We start from the raw sequence: 22,353 nt of genomic DNA, 5'->3' as shown, positions 1-22,353 counted from the left end.
CTAGTTTGACGTCACAAACACACCCAGCGTTCGCCCAGACACTCCCCCGTTTCTTCAGACACTCCCGCGTTTTTCCCAGAAACGGCAGCGTTTTTTCACACACACCCATAAAACGGCCAGTTTCCGCCCAGAAACACCCACTTCCTGTCAATCACATTACCATCACCAGAACGAAGAAAAAACCTCGTAATGCGTGAGTAAAATACCTAACTGCATAGCAAATTTAGTTGGCGCAGTGCGAACATTGCGCATGCGCAATTAGCGGAAAATCGCTGCGATGCGAAGAAAATTACCGAGCGAACAACTCGGAATGACCACCTATGTTACTATAATCTTGCATTGTTTAGTGCCTTCGTAATTCGTTTTAGCAGCAGCATTTTTTACGTTTAGATTATGTTTAAGTTGTACTGTATATACTTGGGTTCTTCTTATAGAGTCAAGCACATTTGCATCCAAAAATACACACTTAAAATGCATGCCACGAAAATGGCGCATTTATTTTGAGTAATACATACCTTAAGAATATGCACAAAGATACATTTAAAGCCTGTCGTGATGTGACAATATACTCTGGGGGAGGAATTTCATTGTTATTTTGGTGGCAAAAATTCATGGGAACCCGATAGAGCAATTCAATTGTTTGAAGGTGCCCATTAATTATCGTCCTTGTTATACCCAAATAGACTGGCTTTAGCTGCGTATAGCAGCTAAACCCATGCAAAGTCCTGGTTTGAACACCTCAGGAGGCTGCAAGCAGAAGTGTGTTCCCCCACGGCACTCATGCCCGCACGGAGCAACACTTGAATTGCTTCAGTGGGCACCCATTAAGTAGCGCCACCCACTGAACTTTTCAATCCAACCCAAAATGTAATTTACCAGGGCCATAAATAGTGGTCAGGGGTGGACTATGCCTGGTATCAGGGGAACATATGCTCCCTGAACCGGACCACCATGGGACTTTGTTGGCTATCCAGCAGTGTAGTTGTGCAGATGGGATCAGGGACTGCCAATACGCAGCCCATGTGTTGTATGATTTACTGACTTTGAAGCAGAGCTCCTGTTATCAACAGGAGTTATATCCTTGCAAGACCTATTGTGTCTGTCCAGGGGGTGGCGGGGTCGGATCTCGGGGGGTTGGTGGATGGAAGAGAGAGAGTAACACACAGTTCTGGCCAATCAGATTGTAGCTCTGGCAGATGTGAGGAGTGTGATTGCCTGCCTCAGACTCCAATGGAGCCGCGAACATTGCAAGATATTCATCTCCACAGACTGGTTTCCACATGTGCACTGAGTTACAACCCACCAGCTGTAATTCTGTGTCTCTGCTGCTACTGCCACTACCACCCCCATTTATACTGTGTAACCTTTGTACCTCCTACTATATCCCATCTTTGCCACAGCCCTGTCTGCATATGCTAATGACGCAGCTTATTCCTTCAGAACTGAGACTCCCACTTGCAGCGTCTTTCATCTGTGGAAACCCGCCTCAGTGCGTCTTTAGACACACCATCAGAGGCAACACTGAAACCAGCACCAGCCCTATGGCAGGTTGTTTCACCATCAGATCATAGCGTCTTGTGTGAGCATTTGTACCTCTTTACACTCAGCCGCTGTCAGTGACACTCCTGAAACATACCTGTGTCTGCTTATCCACCTCCCCCCCCCCCCCCCCCCCCCGTTACATCCCGGAAATTCCCATTAAACACCACACACCCTGTATCCAAATATGTTTTTTGTCTCGGTGCGCTAACGCTCATGCGCTGTGCGACTCATGATACTTAAACAATTGGCCAATTGCGCTCATATTGACATAGTGTGCTACTCTGAATCAGGTCCTATATTTCATGTGTGTACCTACTGTATTACCCTTCAGCTGTCACTTTTGTCCCTACTACTACACCACAGCAGATGGAGGGGGCCCAGTGCAGGGTCGGACTGGCCCACAGGAGAACCCACCGGTGGGCCCCACTGCCTATGGGCCCTCCTCCTCCTCTAGGGATCAAGTTCCAGACTAGCCTAATGCACTGGATTTATACATTATACATATGTTTTATTATACTTCACAATAATTTGGTTTATTATATATTTACCAAGGGACACAGAACATATAATGGTTAGCCAAACCTCTGTGGTGGCTGGCCACGCCCCCACTGGAACCTGGCTACACCTTTAAGCATGGGCCCCTACAGCAGCATTCCCCCGGTGGGCCCTTCATGCCCCAGTCCGACACTGGCCCTGTGGCTCCAATGATCCCGTATACAAACTGCTGCTGTGACGCAGTGGCTGGGATCAATGGTGCCTTCCTCTCTGCTTCCATTGGCACTGCACAGAAGAAGGCTGCACTGTAGCAGCTAGCTGCAGAGCATACCACAGAACTGCAGTCTCTCCCACTGTCCCCTGCAGTCTCTCCCACTGTGCCACATCCCCCTGCAGTCTCTCTCACTGTCCCATATCACCTGCTGCCTCTCCCAGTGTCTTCTTTTCACCTGCAGTCTTTCCCATTGTCCCACTTTCCCCTGCAGTCTCTCTCACTCTGTCATTTTACCCTGCAATCTCTCTCACTGTCCCTTATCCCCTGCAGTCTCTCCCAGTGTCTCCTTTTCACCTGCAGTCTCTCCCACTGTATCCTTTTACCTCGCAGTCTCTCCCACTGTGCCACATCCCCCTGCAGTCTCTCTCACTGTCCCATATCACCTGCTGCCTCTCCCAGTGTCTTCTTTTCACCTGCAGTCTTTCCCATTGTCCCACTTTCCCCTGCAGTCTCTCTCACTCTGTCATTTTACCTTGCAATCTCTCTCACTGTCCCTTATCCCCTGCAGTCTCTCCCAGTGTCTCCTTTTCATCTGCAGTCTCTCCCATTGTCCCACTTTCCCCTGCAGTCTCTCTCACTCTCTCATTTTACCCTGCAGTCTCTCTCACTGGGGGAGATGTAAGAAGAATGTAAAACAAACAGATGTGAAGCGTCCCAAGGCGCAAATATATAGGACTGTGCTGCCCCCTACCTGAATAGGAATAGGACCACCAAATCCTATTCACACAAGAGATATACAAACAAAGTACAGGTGTAGCGCTCAGTCACGTTTCAAACAAATATTCATACAATTGAAGAAAATTTTCATACAGTTGGAAAAAGAGTCCTTAAATGAATACTTAGTGCATCAGATAGCACTGGGGTGAGAGGTTACTAGTCACATTACATTAGTACTTGTGTCGCAAAGATATTGGAATAAAGTCTGATTAAGCATAATGATATGTGGCACAAACACTTGTATCAGACCTCTGTCTTCTGAGTTTTTACCCACATTAGCGACTAAAGATCACGGCACGATCTGAATATAAGTGTATGTGTACACTACAAAGCTTACTCGTGTCACCGGCAGTGCAGAGTTGGGTATGACATAAGCTTCAGCATGTATGAAAGCAGATACAATAGAGAAGAGTCACTTTTTTCTATTATTATATCTACTATTTTATGGTGACGGAAAATCATTCAGATGTATTAAAAACCGATAAGCGCACTTTTGCTGCTTATCGTTTTTCATGTCAGGATAAGTGTGCTAGTAGAGAAGCCGGGGTCGCTTGTTTATGTTTTCCCCCAGGCTGAAAGTTGCCAGCCAGCCTCTGGCCAGTAATACCACAAATGGCGGGGCAGAGCTCTGAACAGAGAGGGAAGAGAGAGGAGAGGGGAGCCTGTTAGCGGTGCCACGAATGGAGGATGTCGCGGAGTATGGAGGAGTGAGGAAAAAGAGTGACAGGGCAGCCTGTGGGAGAGGGAACTTTATCAAGCTTTACCGTCCAGATCCTGCCGCTGCCCAGTGTCAAGCTGAGCTGGCCCTAGGCTTGGAATGCATGCTCCTATGCATTCCAAATGCCCTAGGCATGTGCCTAGTTTGCTTAGGTCTAGGATCGGCTCTGCATGCAGTACCATTGCCAGTGGTTTTAGACCAGGGATGTCCAAACTGGTCCTCCAGATCTACCAACAGTTTGTTTTCTCTTACGTCCTAGAGGATGCTGGGGTCCACATTAGTACCATGGGGGTATAGACGGGTCCCTTGGGAGCCATGGGCACTTTAAGAGAAACTGGTCCTCTAGATCTACCAACAGTTTGTTTTCCAGACCACCTGTGCATCTGTAGAATGTGTTGGTTAGGAATGAATGTGCCACTATTGAAAATGTGACAGTATTGGCTACACCTACAGTATGCTCCAGCTAGGTGGTCTGCAAAATGAGAACTGTTGGTAGATCCCAAGGACCATTTTGGCCAGCCCTGTTCTAGACAGTATACCATCAGCAAACCTTCCCATTCACCATCGACACTTGCTCCTGTCTTCATCTGAACATGGCCTCTGTGGAAGCGGCTATGAGTCTGAGCACACAGCCCACTGCCACTGACATGCCAGTGACACTCCCATAACACACCCTTGTGGCAGATTTTGTTTTTTGCGCTCCCCTCAAGCTACCTCTCAGACAATTCCCAGGAATGTCCATCACTTTGCCTCAACATTTTTGCATACAGAGGGTAGCATATAATCGCTCAACTGCACACACATCAGTATTGCGTGCAGTTTACGCCCACCTCTGAATAAGGCCCACAGTATCTTGTTATTAATGCACCTTAGCACTGCTATAGCCAGGTCCTATCTACCTGTCTAAAACCGATTCAGCATACGCACACATGATGAAAATAAAAGGTCTTAAATAATCTAGGATGCTGGTATGACATCCTGAGTTATATCTCCTCATTAATCTGTCTCAGAGCAAAAAAGAGAGAAGAGAGCTGTCCTCAAAGAAGGATAAGAAAAAACAACTTACATCACCTAAAGTTCAAAAGGAGAAATCACTAAAGCCTGTGGAGCAAGCCCCGATAGAGCTACCCAAAATAGAGGATATTCAAGTGGAGTAAGTATACAACTATATATATATAGTATACAAGTGTAACAACCCGCTTAATGTGCTAAAATGTTTATATAACCATGTTTAAATTTATGTATGATGGTGTTACATGGAAGCAGTGCCTCAACGTTGTACTTTCTAGCCGGAAAGACTCAGAATTCAAAGCACTGTGGTGAAGGGGTGATACCGTCACATCAATTCAGCTCCGAGAATATTGTATGCAATGTACGGATGGTGTAATGGTTAGCATTACTGCCTCACAGCAATGAGGTCATGGGTTCAATTCCCATCATGGCCCTAACTGTGCGGAGTTTGTATATTTGGTTACTCCGGTTTCCTCCCACAATCCAAAAATATACTGGTAGGTTAATTGGCTCCCAACTAAATTAACCCTAGTGTGAATGTGTCTGTGTGTACATGTCGTAGGGAATATAGATTGTAAGCTCCACTGGGGCAGGGACTGATGTGAATGGGCAAAAAATATTCTCTGTAAAGCGCTACGGAATATGTGTGCGCTATATAAATAACTGGTAATAATAATAATAAATGTCATCTCAGATCAGTCGCATTCGTGGGAAATGGGAGGAACATTCTCCCTTCTCTTCAGTCTATCATTATAGTAGAACGCTGCACTTTTCAAGTGCTTGTAATGTACACTGCACTGCAGATGTAATGTACAGCTTATGTTCTATGCCAGGGGGAGACATGTGGAACTCCATTTGCTGTGTAACTACATAAGCCAGCATGCTCTGCCACAGTTTTGCTGTTAGGGCATTCTAAAACTGTGGCAGGACATGTTGGTATGTGTAGTCCCACAGCAGCTGGATTGCCACACATTGCCTATCCCTGCTTTAGTCAATGATACCTTTGATGTAATTTAGAGTTTAAAAGTAAAGTTGGTGGTAGTGCACCAATCTAGAAAGGCTGCCAGAACTGATGAAACTGGAGCTTGGAAGCTGTGAACTGTATTCATACATAATGCAGTTAATACTAGAAAATCGGCACTAAATAATGGCATACTGTCCCTCAGTAAAATGTATGGCATGGTGCTCAACGTGGTGCAAAGAACTAATGACTTTACGTAGACTGTGGCCAGGTCAGAAGTCAAAGACCTGGTAGACCAGGTAGGGGTTCCAATATATAGATAGAAAGGGGTATATTTATTAAAGTATGAGTTTCTTTAGAAGTGGAGATGTTGCACATAGCAACCAATCAGATTCTTGCTATTATCTTCTAGAAGCAGGCTAGAGATGAGCGGGTTCGGTTTCTCTGAATCCGAACCCGCCAGAACTTCATGTTTTTTTTCACGGGTCCGAGCGACTCGGATCTTCCCGCCTTGCTCGGTTAACCCGAGCGCGCCCGAACGTCATCATGACGCTGTCGGATTCTCGCGAGGCTCGGATTCTATCGCGAGACTCGGATTCTATATAAGGAGCCGCGCGTCGCCGCCATTTTCACACGTGCATTGAGATTGATAGGGAGAGGACGTGGCTGGCGTCCTCTCCGTTTAGAATTAGAATAGATTAGAGAGACACTTGATTTACTAATTTTGGGGAGCATTAGGAGTACTCAGTAGTGTACAGTGCAGAGTTTTGCTGATAGTGACCAGTGACCACCACTTTTATTTATAATCCGTTCTCTGCCTGAAAAAAGCGATACACAGTGACTCAGTCACATACCATATCTGTGTGCACTGCTCAGGCTCAGGCCAGTGTGCTGCATCATCTATTATCTATATATAATATTATATATATCTGTCTGACTGCTCAGCTCACACAGCTTATAATTGTGGGGGAGACTGGGGAGCACTACTGCAGTGCCAGTTATAGGTTATAGCAGGAGCCAGGAGTACATAATATAATCCGTTCTCTGCCTGAAAAAAGCGATACACAGCACACAGTGACTCAGTCACATACCATATCTGTGTGCACTGCTCAGGCTCAGGCCAGTGTGCTGCATCATCTATTATCTATATATAATATTATATATATCTGTCTGACTGCTCAGCTCACACAGCTTATAATTGTGGGGGAGACTGGGGAGCACTACTGCAGTGCCAGTTATAGGTTATAGCAGGAGCCAGGAGTACATAATATATTATATAGTGAGTGACCACCAGACACACAGTGCAGTTTATTTAATATATCCGTTCTCTGCCTGAAAAAAGCGATACACACAGTGACTCAGTCAGTCACATACCATATCTGTGTGCACTGCTCAGGCTCAGGCCAGTGTGCTGCATCATCTATATATATTATATATCTGTCTGACTGCTCAGCTCACACAGCTTATAATTGTGGGGGAGACTGGGGAGCACTACTGCAGTGCCAGTTATAGGTTATAGCAGGAGCCAGGAGTACATAATATTATATTAAAATTAAACAGTGCACACTTTTGCTGCAGGAGTGCCACTGCCAGTGTGACTAGTGACCAGTGACCTGACCACCAGTATATAATATTAGTAGTATACTATCTCTTTATCAACCAGTCTATATTAGCAGCAGACACAGTACAGTGCGGTAGTTCACGGCTGTGGCTACCTCTGTGTCGGCACTCGGCAGCCCGTCCATAATTGTATATACCACCTAACCGTGGTTTTTTTTTCTTTCTTTATACATACATACTAGTTACGAGTATACTATCTCTTTATCAACCAGTCTATATATTAGCAGCAGACACAGTACAGTGCGGTAGTTCACGGCTGTGGCTACCTCTGTGTCGGCACTCGGCAGCCCGTCCATAATTGTATATACCACCTAACCGTGGTTTTTTTTTCTTTCTTTATACATACATACTAGTTACGAGTATACTATCTCTTTATCAACCAGTCTATATATTAGCAGCAGACACAGTACAGTGCGGTAGTTCACGGCTGTGGCTACCTCTGTGTCGGCACTCGGCAGCCCGTCCATAATTGTATATACCACCTAACCGTGGTTTTTTTTTCTTTCTTTATACATACATACTAGTTACGAGTATACTATCTCTTTATCAACCAGTCTATATTAGCAGCAGACACAGTACAGTGCGGTAGTTCACGGCTGTGGCTACCTCTGTGTCGGCACTCGGCAGCCCGTCCATAATTGTATATACCACCTAACCGTGTTTTTTTTTTCTTTCTTTATACATACATACTAGTTACGAGTATACTATCTCTTTATCAACCAGTCTATATATTAGCAGCAGACACAGTACAGTGCGGTAGTTCACGGCTGTGGCTACCTCTGTGTCGGCACTCGGCAGCCCGTCCATAATTGTATATACCACCTAACCGTGGTTTTTTTTTCTTTCTTTATACATACATACTAGTTACGAGTATACTATCTCTTTATCAACCAGTCTATATATTAGCAGCAGACACAGTACAGTGCGGTAGTTCACGGCTGTGGCTACCTCTGTGTCGGCACTCGGCAGCCCGTCCATAATTGTATATACCACCTAACCGTGGTTTTTTTTTCTTTCTTTATACATACATACTAGTTACGAGTATACTATCTCTTTATCAACCAGTCTATATTAGCAGCAGACACAGTACAGTGCGGTAGTTCACGGCTGTGGCTACCTCTGTGTCGGCACTCGGCAGCCCGTCCATAATTGTATATACCACCTAACCGTGGTTTTTTTTTCTTTCTTTATACATACATACTAGTTACGAGTATACTATCTCTTTATCAACCAGTCTATATATTAGCAGCAGACACAGTACAGTGCGGTAGTTCACGGCTGTGGCTACCTCTGTGTCGGCACTCGGCAGCCCGTCCATAATTGTATACTAGTATCCAATCCATCCATCTCCATTGTTTACCTGAGGTGCCTTTTAGTTGTGCCTATTAAAATATGGAGAACAAAAATGTTGAGGTTCCAAAATTAGGGAAAGATCAAGATCCACTTCCACCTCGTGCTGAAGCTGCTGCCACTAGTCATGGCCGAGACGATGAAATGCCAGCAACGTCGTCTGCCAAGGCCGATGCCCAATGTCATAGTACAGAGCATGTCAAATCCAAAACACCAAATATCAGTAAAAAAAGGACTCCAAAACCTAAAATAAAATTGTCGGAGGAGAAGCGTAAACTTGCCAATATGCCATTTACCACACGGAGTGGCAAGGAACGGCTGAGGCCCTGGCCTATGTTCATGGCTAGTGGTTCAGCTTCACATGAGGATGGAAGCACTCAGCCTCTCGCTAGAAAAATGAAAAGACTCAAGCTGGCAAAAGCAGCACAGCAAAGAACTGTGCATTCTTCGAAATCCCAAATCCACAAGGAGAGTCCAATTGTGTCGGTTGCGATGCCTGACCTTCCCAACACTGGACGTGAAGAGCATGCGCCTTCCACCATTTGCACGCCCCCTGCAAGTGCTGGAAGGAGCACCCGCAGTCCAGTTCCTGATAGTCAGATTGAAGATGTCAGTGTTGAAGTACACCAGGATGAGGAGGATATGGGTGTTGCTGGCGCTGGGGAGGAAATTGACCAGGAGGATTCTGATGGTGAGGTGGTTTGTTTAAGTCAGGCACCCGGGGAGACACCTGTTGTCCGTGGGAGGAATATGGCCGTTGACATGCCAGGTGAAAATACCAAAAAAATCAGCTCTTCGGTGTGGAGGTATTTCACCAGAAATGCGGACAACAGGTGTCAAGCCGTGTGTTCCCTTTGTCAAGCTGTAATAAGTAGGGGTAAGGACGTTAACCACCTCGGAACATCCTCCCTTATACGTCACCTGCAGCGCATTCATAATAAGTCAGTGACAAGTTCAAAAACTTTGGGTGACAGCGGAAGCAGTCCACTGACCAGTAAATCCCTTCCTCTTGTAACCAAGCTCACGCAAACCACCCCACCAACTCCCTCAGTGTCAATTTCCTCCTTCCCCAGGAATGCCAATAGTCCTGCAGGCCATGTCACTGGCAATTCTGACGAGTCCTCTCCTGCCTGGGATTCCTCCGATGCATCCTTGCGTGTAACGCCTACTGCTGCTGGCGCTGCTGTTGTTGCCGCTGGGAGTCGATGGTCATCCCAGAGGGGAAGTCGTAAGCCCACTTGTACTACTTCCAGTAAGCAATTGACTGTTCAACAGTCCTTTGCGAGGAAGATGAAATATCACAGCAGTCATCCTACTGCAAAGCGGATAACTGAGGCCTTGACAACTATGTTGGTGTTAGACGTGCGTCCGGTATCCGCCGTTAGTTCACAGGGAACTAGACAATTTATTGAGGCAGTGTGCCCCCGTTACCAAATACCATCTAGGTTCCACTTCTCTAGGCAGGCGATACCGAGAATGTACACGGACGTCAGAAAAAGACTCACCAGTGTCCTAAAAAATGCAGTTGTACCCAATGTCCACTTAACCACGGACATGTGGACAAGTGGAGCAGGGCAGGGTCAGGACTATATGACTGTGACAGCCCACTGGGTAGATGTATGGACTCCCGCCGCAAGAACAGCAGCGGCGGCACCAGTAGCAGCATCTCGCAAACGCCAACTCTTTCCTAGGCAGGCTACGCTTTGTATCACCGCTTTCCAGAATACGCACACAGCTGAAAACCTCTTACGGCAACTGAGGAAGATCATCGCGGAATGGCTTACCCCAATTGGACTCTCCTGTGGATTTGTGGCATCGGACAACGCCAGCAATATTGTGTGTGCATTAAATCTGGGCCAATTCCAGCACGTCCCATGTTTTGCACATACCTTGAATTTGGTGGTGCAGAATTTTTAAAAAAATGACAGGGGCGTGCAAGAGATGCTGTCGGTGGCCAGAAGAATTGCGGGACACTTTCGGCGTACAGGCACCACGTACAGAAGACTGGAGCACCACCAAAAACTACTGAACCTGCCCTGCCATCATCTGAAGCAAGAAGTGGTAACGAGGTGGAATTCAACCCTCTATATGCTTCAGAGGTTGGAGGAGCAGCAAAAGGCCATTCAAGCCTATACAATTGAGCACGATATAGTAGGTGTAATGCACCTGTCTCAAGTGCAGTGGAGAATGATTTCAACGTTGTGCAAGGTTCTGATGCCCTTTGAACTTGCCACACGTGAAGTCAGTTCAGACACTGCCAGCCTGAGTCAGGTCATTCCCCTCATCAGGCTTTTGCAGAAGAAGCTGGAGGCATTGAAGGAGGAGCTAACACGGAGCGATTCCGCTAGGCATGTGGGACTTGTGGATGCAGCCCTTAATTCGCTTAACAAGGATTCACGGGTGGTCAATCTGTTGAAATCAGAGCACTACATTTTGGCCACCGTGCTCGATCCTAGATTTAAAGCCTACCTTGGATCTCTCTTTCCGGCAGACACAGGTCTGCTGGGGTTGAAAGACCTGCTGGTGACAAAATTGTCAAGTCAAGCGGAACGCGACCTGTCAACATCTCCTCCTTCACATTCTCCCGCAACTGGGGGTGCGAGGAAAAGGCTCAGAATTCCGAGCCCACCCGCTGGCGGTGATGCAGGGCAGTCTTGAGCGACTGCTGATGCTGACATCTGGTCCGGACTGAAGGACCTGACAACGATTACGGACATGTCGTCTACTGTCACTGCATATGATTCTCTCAACATTGATAGAATGGTGGAGGATTATATGAGTGACCGCATCCAAGTAGGCACGTCACACAGTCCGTACTTATACTGGCAGGAAAAAGAGGCAATTTGGAGGCCCTTGCACAAACTGGCTTTATTCTACCTAAGTTGCCCTCCCACAAGTGTGTACTCCGAAAGAGTGTTTAGTGCCGCCGCTCACCTTGTCAGCAATCGGCGTACGAGGTTACATCCAGAAAATGTGGAGAAGATGATGTTCATTAAAATGAATTATAATCAATTCCTCCGCGGAGACATTGACCAGCAGCAATTGCCTCCACAAAGTACACAGGGAGCTGAGATGGTGGATTCCAGTGGGGACGAATTGATAATCTGTGAGGAGGGGGATGTACACGGTGATATATCGGAGGGTGAAGATGAGGTGGACATCTTGCCTCTGTAGAGCCAGTTTGTGCAAGGAGAGATTAATTGCTTCTTTTTTGGGGGGGGTCCAAACCAACCCGTCATATCAGTCACAGTCGTGTGGCAGACCCTGTCACTGAAATGATGGGTTGGTTAAAGTGTGCATGTCCTGTTTTGTTTATACAACATAAGGGTGGGTGGGAGGGCCCAAGGACAATTCCATCTTGCACCTCTTTTTTCTTTTCTTTTTCTTTGCATCATGTGCTGATTGGGGAGGGTTTTTTGGAAGGGACATCCTGCGTGACACTGCAGTGCCACTCCTAGATGGGCCCGGTGTTTGTGTCGGCCACTAGGGTCGCTAATCTTACTCACACAGTCAGCTACCTCATTGCGCCTCTTTTTTTCTTTGCGTCATGTGCTGTTTGGGGAGGGTTTTTTGGAAGGGCCATCCTGCGTGACACTGCAGTGCCACTCCTAGATGGGCCCGGTGTTTGTGTCGGCCACTAGGGTCGCTAATCTTACTCACACAGCTACCTCATTGCGCCTCTTTTTTTCTTTGCGTCATGTGCTGTTTGGGGAGGGTTTTTTGGAAGGGACATCCTGCGTGACACTGCAGTGCCACTCCTAGATGGGCCCGGTGTTTGTGTCGGCCACTAGGGTCGCTTATCTTACTCACACAGCGACCTCGGTGCAAATTTTAGGACTAAAAATAATATTGTGAGGTGTGAGGTATTCAGAATAGACTGAAAATGAGTGTAAATTATGGTTTTTGAGGTTAATAATACTTTGGGATCAAAATGACCCCCAAATTCTATGATTTAAGCTGTTTTTTAGTGTTTTTGGAAAAAAACACCCGAATCCAAAACACACCCGAATCCGACAAAAAAAATTCGGTGAGGTTTTGCCAAAACGCGTTCGAACCCAAAACACGGCCGCGGAACCGAACCCAAAACCAAAACACAAAACCCGAAAAATTTCAGGCGCTCATCTCTAGAAGCAGCTAGATAAATGTTAAGTGGAATCTCGTTGCTATTGGCAACATCTCCACTTCTAAAAATCTCACACCTTAGTACTTATATCCAACTGTGGGGTTTATTTACTAAAGTCCCAATTTTGTCCGAGTTTGTTTTTTTTCTCAAAGTGGCAACGCGGGAATTTACGAAGCACAAATCTCGGCAGTGTTGGGTCTATTCGTAATGGTTTTCACGGCAGAGAGCAGAAATACGAATGAATAGACCATCGGTTAAACGTGGCGGTTTGTTCATACAACACAGTCATTTACTAAGAATTTGTATTCTCAATCACTGCCGACAATGGCCATACACTGCCGGTAAAGCATAGACTTCGTAAAAAAAAGCAGGAAAAAAATAGCCCTGCTTTTTCCTGGTGTGTTTGGATAGTCATGCACGGATCAGTGAGATCCGTGCATGCTTATCTGTGGGAAAGGATCTGTTTTCCTTAAAAAAAAATAAAAAAAAATTGCATGGGGTCCCCCCTCCTAAGCATAACCAGCCTCTGGCTCTTTGAACCAGCCCTGGTTGTAAAAATACAGGGGGGGAAATGCGTAGGTCCCCCCATATTTAAACAACCAGTACCGGGCTCTGCGTCTGGTCCTGGTTCAAAAAATACGGGGGACAAAAGATGTAGGGGTCCTCCGTATTTTTTAAACCAGCACCGGGATCCACTAGACCAGGCATTCCCAACCACGGTCCTCAAGGCACACCAACAGTGCAGGTTTTAGTGATATCCAGGCTTCAGCACAGGTGACTTAATTAGTAGCTCTGTTATTTTGATTTAACCATCTGTGCTGCAGCCTGGATATCACTAAAACCTGCACTGTTGGTGTGCCTTGAGGACCGTGGTTGGGAATGCCTGCACTAGACAGAGAGATAATGCCACAGCCGGGGGACACTTTTATATAGGTCCCTGGGGCCATGGCATTACCCCCCCAACTAGTCATCCCTGGCTTGGGTTCCCTGGAGGAGTGGGGAACCCTTAAATTAAGGGTTCCCCCCCTCCAGGCAATTAAGGGCCAGGGGTGAAGCCTGAGGCTGCCCCCCCCCCCCCATCCCTGGGCGGTGGATGGGAGGCTGATAGCCTTTGTGTAAAAAAAAAAGAGTATTGTTTTTTGTCGTAGGACAACAAGTCCCAGCAAGCCTCCCCCGCAAGCTGGTAACCACACGTACCAGCATGCGGGGAAATAACGGGCCCGCTGGTACCTGTAGTTCTACAACAAATAAAATATCCAAATAAAAACACAACACACACACCGTGAAAGTAAAGCTTTAATTAACATACATGCACACTTACACACACATACTTACCTAGTGGCTACGGAGATCCTAGGTCCCCTTGTCCAGTAGAATCCACGGTGGACCTGTCAAAAAATGCCCAAAATACTCACCTATTATCCAGTGAAGTTCGGTCCTCTTCAGTCCATGTAGCATCCAGGGGGTTAAAAAAAAAAACGGAAAAAACCCGAACCCACGCACTAAAGGGGTTCCATGTTTACACATGAAACCCCTTTTTCTGAATGCCGGGACCCCCCGTGGCTACTGTCACTGGAGATCCCGCCAGCCAATCAGGGAGCGCCACGTCGTGGCGCTCTCCTGATTGGCTGTGTGCTCCTGGCCTGTCAATCAGGCGGAGCACAGCGGCTAGAATGGAGGATCGCGGTCCTCCATTGTATCCTATAATGGGAACTTTGCGGTCTGCGGTTAACCGCGAAGTTAATTGGGGTCACTCTTGTGGGAAGAGTAAGACCTGGGCTGAGCAGAGACTGCACAAAATCAGTTTGTGCATCTCTGCTATACATGCGATCGCACATTTGCACAGCAAAAAAACACTCCCCCTGTAGGTGGCGACTATCTGATCGCAGGACTGCAAAAATAGCTGCCCATCGATCAGATCTGAATTAGGCCCTAGGTGCATTTGTGCAAAGAAAAACACACAGCAAAACATCAGGCCTACAGTTTATCACTTCCATAAATCACTGTTAACAGAAGCGTAACTAAGGGGGGGTCGAGAAGGGCACGTGCCCTGGGTGCCTTAGCAGGAGCAGCAGAGGGGGGCGCCAATTGGCTGCCGGTCCGTGAGCTCTGATAGGCTAACGAACCGGCGCCAAGATACCCGCCGCCGGAGACCGGAGTCGGACTTTATGGAGCAGCATTGAGGGGCAGGAGAGGCGCTGCGCTCTCCTCCCCTCACATAGCAGAGGCAGCAGTGACTGAGCGGGGGGGGGGGGCTGACTTAGGGCTATGTGTAGCTGTCACTGTGTGGGGACAATGTGTAGCTGTCACTGTGGGGGCAATGAGTAGCTGTCACTGTGTGGGGGCAATGTGTAGCTGTCACTATGTGGAAGCAATGTGTAGCTGTCATTAAATTGGGGCAATGGCCCTCATTCCGAGTTGTTCGCTCGCAAGCTGCTTTTAGCAGCATTGCACACGCTAAGCCGCCGCCTACTGGGAGTGAATCTTAGCTTAGCAGAATTGCGAACGAAAGATTCTCAAAATTGCGAATAGAAATTTCTTAGAAGTTTCTGAGTAGCTCGACACTTACTCTGCCACTGCGATCAGTTCAGTCCTTTTCGTTCCTGGTTTGACATCACAAACACACCCAGCGTTCGCCCAGACACTCCCCCGTTTCTCCAGCCACTCCCGCGTTTTTCCCAGAAACGGCAGCGTTTTTTCACACACACCCATAAAACGGTCAGTTTCCGCCCAGAAACACCCACTTCCTGTCATTCACACTCCGATCACCAGAACGAAGAAAAAACCTCGTAATGCCGTGAGTAAAATACCAAACTTTTTAGCAAATTTACTTGACGCAGCCGCAGTGCGAACATTGCGCATGCGCAGTTAGCGAAAAATCGCACCGATGCGAAGAAAAATAACGAGCGAACAACTCGGAATGAGGGCCAATGTGTAGCTGTCACTGTGTGGGGGCAATGTGTAGCTGTCACTGTGTGGGGGCAATGTGTAGCTGTCACTGTGTGGGGCAATGTGTATCTCACTGTGGGGCAATGTGTATCTCACTGTTGGGCAATGTGTATCTGGCACTGCGTGGGGCAATATGTATCTGGCACTGTGGGGCAATGTGTATCTGGCACTGTGGGGAAATGTGTATCTGGCACTGTGGGGAAATGTGTATCTGGCACTGTGGGGTAATGTGTATCTGGCAATGTGGGACAAAGTGTATCTGGCACTGTGGGGCAATGTGTATTTGGCACTGTGGGGTAATGTGTATCTGGCACTGTGGGGTAATGTGTATCTGGCACTGTGGGGTAATGTGTATCTGGCACTGTGGGGTAATGTGTATCTGGCAATGTGGGTTAATGTGTATATGGCACTGTGGGGCAATGTGTATCTGGCACTGTGGAGTAATATGTATCTGGCACTGTGGAGTAATATGTATCTGGCACTGTGGGGTAATATGTATCTGGCACTGTGGGGCAATATGTATTTGGCACTGTGGGGTAATGTGTATCTGGCACTGTGGGGTAATATGTATCTGGCACTATTTGACAAAGTGTATCTTGCACTGTGGGGTAATGTGTATCTGGCACTGTGGGCAATGTGTATCTGGCACTGTGGGGTAATGTGTATATGGCACTGTGGGGTAATGTGTATCTGACACTCTGGGGCAATGTGTATCTGGCACTGTGTGTACTGTGTAAAAAGGGGACTCTGCCTGCGTACTATGTAAAAGTTGACTCTTCCTGCGTATTGTGTGAAAAGGGGACTCTGCCTGCGTACTGTGTAAATAGGGAACTCTACTGCCGTAATGTGCAAAGATTTAATGAAGGTGTGCTGAGAGATGACACAAGGGGTAGGTGATAGTGTGCTGAGAGGCGACACAGGGGGTAGGTGGTAGTCATGTTGGCACGCCCCATTTTCAGTAGCCATGCCCCGTCTGGAGCGTGGCCACGCCCATTTTTCAGCACGCACACATAGTTGATTTTATGGGGGGGGGGGTTGGGGGGGGGGACACCACTCTTCATCTTGGCCTGGGCTCTGAAAACCCTAGTTACGCCTCTGACTGGTAATCTGCTACTTATGGCATAAACGTCATGCACATTTTAGTACCCAAGTGTACAATTTTACATTTATCCACATTAAGGCCCTAATTTAGAGGTCGTCGCAGAAGCACACCTTGCAGTGTTTATTGGTGGTCGCCCGTTTGCGACTTTATGCAAATACATCTACAAACTCTTTCCCTAGAGTACATCCGTATGGCCACATGTGCAAGGACAGCATCTGTGCATGCAGTAATACTGATTGGTGCATTTTTAGATGCCACCATTGATGGCACCATTAAATTTGCACCAGCCCAATGGCAGGTGCAGTGCCTCCATCTGACTGGCTTCCTATGCCTGCAGCTGTGCAAGTTGAATTTGTGCTGTAGCAAACAATCACTTAACTTGGTGAACATCGGCAACGTGTGCCACTCAGCATCAGGCACTTAATGTCTGTTTGCTAGCATTTACTAAACAACACTTTTTATGTCTAAACATAATCCACTGCCAAACGCCATTGGATTAGAAATGACAGCCCGCTGTGCCGCGTTCTATATGGCGGTGGTTTCTTCTTCTTTTTTCAAAAATATTTTTATTAAAATTTCTCACAGTACTAAATAAAGAAATGAGTACAAATCAGTACTATTAAGGCATCACACATCCAAATACAGCTAATCACTGATAATGTCGATATTATCTTAAACCATAAAGCTATACCTTATAACACACTTTTACCATGGAGCCGCTAAACTTAATATTCACTCTATATACCCTTTACGCTATTTTTACGCTATTACCACGTACGGACTCTGCGTACAAACGCCGCGCTGAGGGTACAAAGTACACGCAGCGCGTACACACTCAATTGATACACCTTAAACCTTCGTAGTAATGCAATGCAATGATATTATACTTTACACCTTATGCAGCGCTGATGGTACAAAGTACCCGCAGCGCGTACACACCTTATTAATACACTTTTGAATCTTATACAGTTAGGCAATGTAATACACTTTAAACCCTAGCAGGGAAAAGAGGACACAACACCGATTTGTAGTTAAACTCTGGGTTCCGACACCACAGAGTAATATATCTGAAAGGGGGTTAACAATACAATTCATACACTACAATACAACAGAGTAAATGGCTACAGTCAATGTACATACGTGAGAATATTCGCTTGCGCTTCCTGGTCCAGTCCTCCGTTAATTATATAGATAACGTTTGTGAGTCTTTGTGTGACCAAGCCTGCTGCAGGCTCTCTTTATTCACTTCATCCAAAACATAACACAATGGATACTGTAATCCCTTTGTCCATTGGACACAGGGGTGGTCATTTACAGTACAGGAGAGGTCATAGGTCTGTTTTGAATAGGTGGGCGATGTCTTTCTTAACTGCTCTTGTGGGTGGTCTCCTCTGGATTCCCGCCGCATACATAATATACAGTAAATACAGTTTATATCTATATTCTATTTCTGCACATAACTATCAGCAGGAACATGCGATCTTCCGCAGACCAACACCGGAATGTTTCCCTTAAAATACCCTACAGCTGGATACCAAACATCACCTTATAACCTTAGTCTGTCCCCTCTTATCCTGCAAAGGTGAATCCCTTTGTTCTGCAACCATTTAAACAGCTATAACTTTCTGATGTGGTGTAAGGAGACTATGTGTACATTGTGCACTATTTGGATTAAATATGTAATGTGTTGATAGCCCTCCATGCGCTCACAAACTCCGCCGTAAATAAATACCCACACCACGCGAAGGACCGCGGGAGCGACCATACGCAAATTGTGGATATGTGCACGCACGGCGGAACAAGTGCACGTGCAGCGGGCATGTGTGTGTGGTTAGTACGTAATGTGTGTACTGGAATATTTTTCGACTTTGACATCACATAAAATAAAATTTTACATTGGCATTGTATGAGAGAGCCAGTGAAAAAAACTGAAATGTGAGAAATCATAAAAATTGTTTCCAAATTTACCGCAAACATTAATTCTGATTAAATCAGTAAACAAACGTATGTAACTTTGTCAGGTGGAATAATAGTAGACCGGTCAAAGGATCCATACAAAGGAGGTTAAATATCAGTTTTTCACCTGCATTGAAATTTCTTGCCAATGCCTCAAAATGTAAACACAATAGAAACACAAACTAAAACACATGTTGCCTGCCTAAGACCACGGGCTGCCGATCCATCCATGGAAGTGTTCGTTTAACCAAAAGAACCAAGCCGAGAGTAAGAGAGACAGAGGATTGAGTAAAGGGAGGCCAGGAAGAGAGAAAATAAATGAAAATAGTTAAAGACCAATAGAGCAGGGGTCAAGGTTTATGTGTGTATGGATGCCTCTAGCCAGTCTATAGTAAACAAGATAAACAGTCTAGAGGTGACCATCGAAGTAGTAGGTGCACAATTATGAATCCATTGTTGTAGTATAGGATGGCAGTGGTTCTATCCAAACCGCTGTGGATTGGAAGCTGTTCAATTCATTTAATGGTGCTCTTATATTTGTTGTTGAAAGCGCCATTCATTTGTCATCATAGACACAGACAGCTGGCCACTTCCTCTTTCCCTTTGAGGGCTTGTGTGGCGGGGAAGTGGAAAAGGAGTTATAAGAAAGCAGTAGGAGAAAGATCTAAAGTGATTGCCGGTTTTGGTCAGTTTCTTGAAAGCTGTTTTGTTTCATGTTCTGTTTATTGTCTGTTTGAGGTGGGTTTCCCTTATAGTCTGTTTGTTAAATCAGTGTGCGTGTGTGTTTGTAAAGTCCTTTGTGCGAGTGTGGTACAAGGCAAATGCCACAAGGGCTACTGGCATGATGGGCTGGTCCGTCCCGAAAGCCTGGCCGAACAGCTCTGTCTCCCAACACTCTGCTTGCACGGCATGCACAGAGACAGGGCATTCCACTTGGCCTCACTAGTGACTCGAGACACGCCCCCTATGAGGCATTGCCACACTCCTTCTCACGTGCGTGTGCACAGTGGGATACTGGGAGCAAATTACAGCCCCAGTCTGTCCCTGGTGTTGAGTGATTGTGTGTTTGTGATTTCATTTTTTTGTGCTTTATAGTTTTTTTTGTTTGTGTATTTCTTATAATGTAGTCATGACTGGTGAGAGACATCATAATCCTCTATAGCCCAGTTAGGTGTTATTGCTGTCAATCAGTCTTCCCTGTTAAAATCAATTAATTTATCTGTTATTTAAGCAATCACGCCTCACGCCTGTCTAAGCCTAGGTCATATGTTTTTGGTGTGGTTTGCCAGAAGTTTTGAAGATGGTTTAAAACATTTTGTATCAATAAACAGGGTTGCATCAATATTCTAATCTTTTCTACTGTGGTTTTGCAGCAGTTTTGTGGTGTTTTGGCCTTAGTACTGTAAGTTGGCGGGTGCAATTACACAGTATCATCTGTAAGCATTTAAGCAGTACTTTTTCCATTAATTTCTACATAAATAATTCCCTGCTTGTCAAGGACGGTTTCAGTCTTTGCTGCTGTCATTTGCTTTTCAGATTTTTCCCAGAATTTAGGGTAATTATGTTTCTGAATGAACAGAACTGGTAGATATAATGTACAATGCTAGCATCCTGCATTACTGCATTTATTTATACAGTGGGTGCCAGTTATGAAGTTTATGTCACATGGGTATTGTAAAATGTCCGAAGATGCCCCAAAACGTTTTCTTATGAGAGGATTATGACTGATGGAAGACTTTAGAGAACACAATTATACTGTTAAACACAAAACAAAGCAGTGGATCTCTAGACCAAGCTACTCTGGGCCTAATTCAGATTTGTACATAAACCCAATGGTTTGCGCACAAAATACAATGTTTGGGGGTTTGTGCAGGCGCAAGACCTGTTCTGTGTGATATTACTCGAAACTCCCAGTCAGCTGCTGTATGAGTGACATGCTGCAACATTTGGGGGCAAGAAGCCCTCATTTTGCAAGAGTGACGACGGGTCCAGGGTCTGCATCATCAGACACATACTTACTGGCCCTGGGTGTCAGGAGCCGACGGCCTTCCAAGTAAGCTTCAGCTTACACAGGCTGATTCGCTGCCTAAAACCATCATGAATTGTAACTAGAGATGTGCAGCGGCATTTTTCGTGTTTTGGTTTTGGATTCGGTTCCGCGGTCGTGTTTTGGATTCGGACGCGTTTTGGCAAAACCACCCTTTCGGATTTTTGACGGATTCGGATGCGTTTTGGATTCGGTGTGTTTTTTTTCAAAAAACCTCAAAAACAGTTTAAATCATAGAATTTGAGGGTAATTTTTGATCCTATAGTATTATTAACCTCAATAACCATAATTTCCACTCATTTCCAGTCTATTCTGAACACCTCACAACTCACAATATTATTTTTAGTCCTAAAATTTGCACCAAGGTCGCTGGATGACTAAGCTAAGCGACCCCAAGTGGGCGGCACAAACACCTGGCCCATCTAGGAGTGGCACTGCAGTGTCAGACAGGATGGCACTTTAAAAAATAGTCCCCAAACAGCACATGATGCAAAGATAAATAAAAAAAGAGGTGCAAGATGAAATTGTCCTTGGGCCCTCCCACCCACCCTTATGTTGTATAAACAGGACATGCACACTTTAACGAACCCATCATTTCAGTGACAGGGTCTGCCACACACGACTGTGACTGAAATGACTGGTTGGTTTGGGCCCCCACCAAAAAAGAAGCAATCAATCTCTACTTGCACAAACTGGCTCTACAGAGGCAAGATGTCCACCTCATCCTCATCGTCCGATTTCTCACTCCTTTCAGTGTGTACATCCTCCTTCTCACAGAGTACTAATTCGTCCCCACTGGAATCCACCATCACAGGTCCCTGTGTACTTTCTGGAGGCAATTGCTGGTAAATGTCTCCACGGAGGAATTTATAATTAATTTTGATGAACATCATCTTCTCCACGTTTTCTGGAAGTAACCTCCTGCACCGATCGCTGACAAGGTGACCGGCTGCATTAAACACTCTTTCGGAGTACACACTGGAGGGGTGGGGGGGGGGGTGGGGTGGGGGGGGGGGGGGGACAACTTAGGTAAAATAAAGCCAGTTTGTGCAAGGGCCTCCAAATTGCCTCTTTTTCCTGCCAGTATACGTACAGTGATGCTGCCACTCATATAATCCTCCACCATTCTTTCAATGGTGACAGAATCATATGCAGTGACAGTAGACGACATGTCATTAATCGTTGGCAGGTCCTTCAGTCCGGACCAAATGTCAGCACTTGCTCCTGAATGCCCTGCATCACCGCCAGCGGGTGGTTTTGGAAATGTTATCCTTTTCCTGGCAGCTCCAGTGGCGGTAGAAAATGAAGGAGGAGCTGTTGGCGGGTCACGTTCCGCTTCACTTGACAATTGTCTCACCAGCAGGTCTTTGAACATCTGCAGACTTGTGTCTGCCGGAAAGAGAGATACAACGTAGGCTTTAAACCTAGGATCGAGCACGGTGGCCAAAATGTAGTGCTCTGATTTCAACAGATTCACCACCTGTGAAT

General features: G+C 46.1%; 1 protein-coding gene and 1 long non-coding RNA gene across 3 annotated transcripts in view; one reads left to right on the top strand and one right to left on the bottom strand.

Annotated features, from left to right (window-relative positions):
• The window catches only part of CFAP74 (cilia and flagella associated protein 74), a 741,155-nt gene that overhangs the window by 631,405 nt on the left and 87,397 nt on the right, over positions 1–22,353 (top strand). The window contains exon 28 of the mRNA XM_063943052.1: positions 4,757–4,899. Coding sequence (XP_063799122.1) covers positions 4,757–4,899 — 143 coding nt within the window. The remainder of the gene's footprint in view (positions 1–4,756; positions 4,900–22,353) is intronic.
• LOC134966375 (uncharacterized) overlaps positions 1–22,353 on the bottom strand; it is a 106,869-nt gene that overhangs the window by 56,605 nt on the left and 27,911 nt on the right. The gene's annotated exons all lie outside the window — the stretch shown is intronic.

Source organism: Pseudophryne corroboree, chromosome 10, assembly GCF_028390025.1.
Source record: "Pseudophryne corroboree isolate aPseCor3 chromosome 10, aPseCor3.hap2, whole genome shotgun sequence".
In the NCBI taxonomy this organism is placed as follows: domain Eukaryota; kingdom Metazoa; phylum Chordata; class Amphibia; order Anura; family Myobatrachidae; genus Pseudophryne; species Pseudophryne corroboree.
The sequence above is the reverse complement of the archived record's forward strand: the minus strand, read 5'-3'. Positions and strand labels throughout refer to the sequence as shown.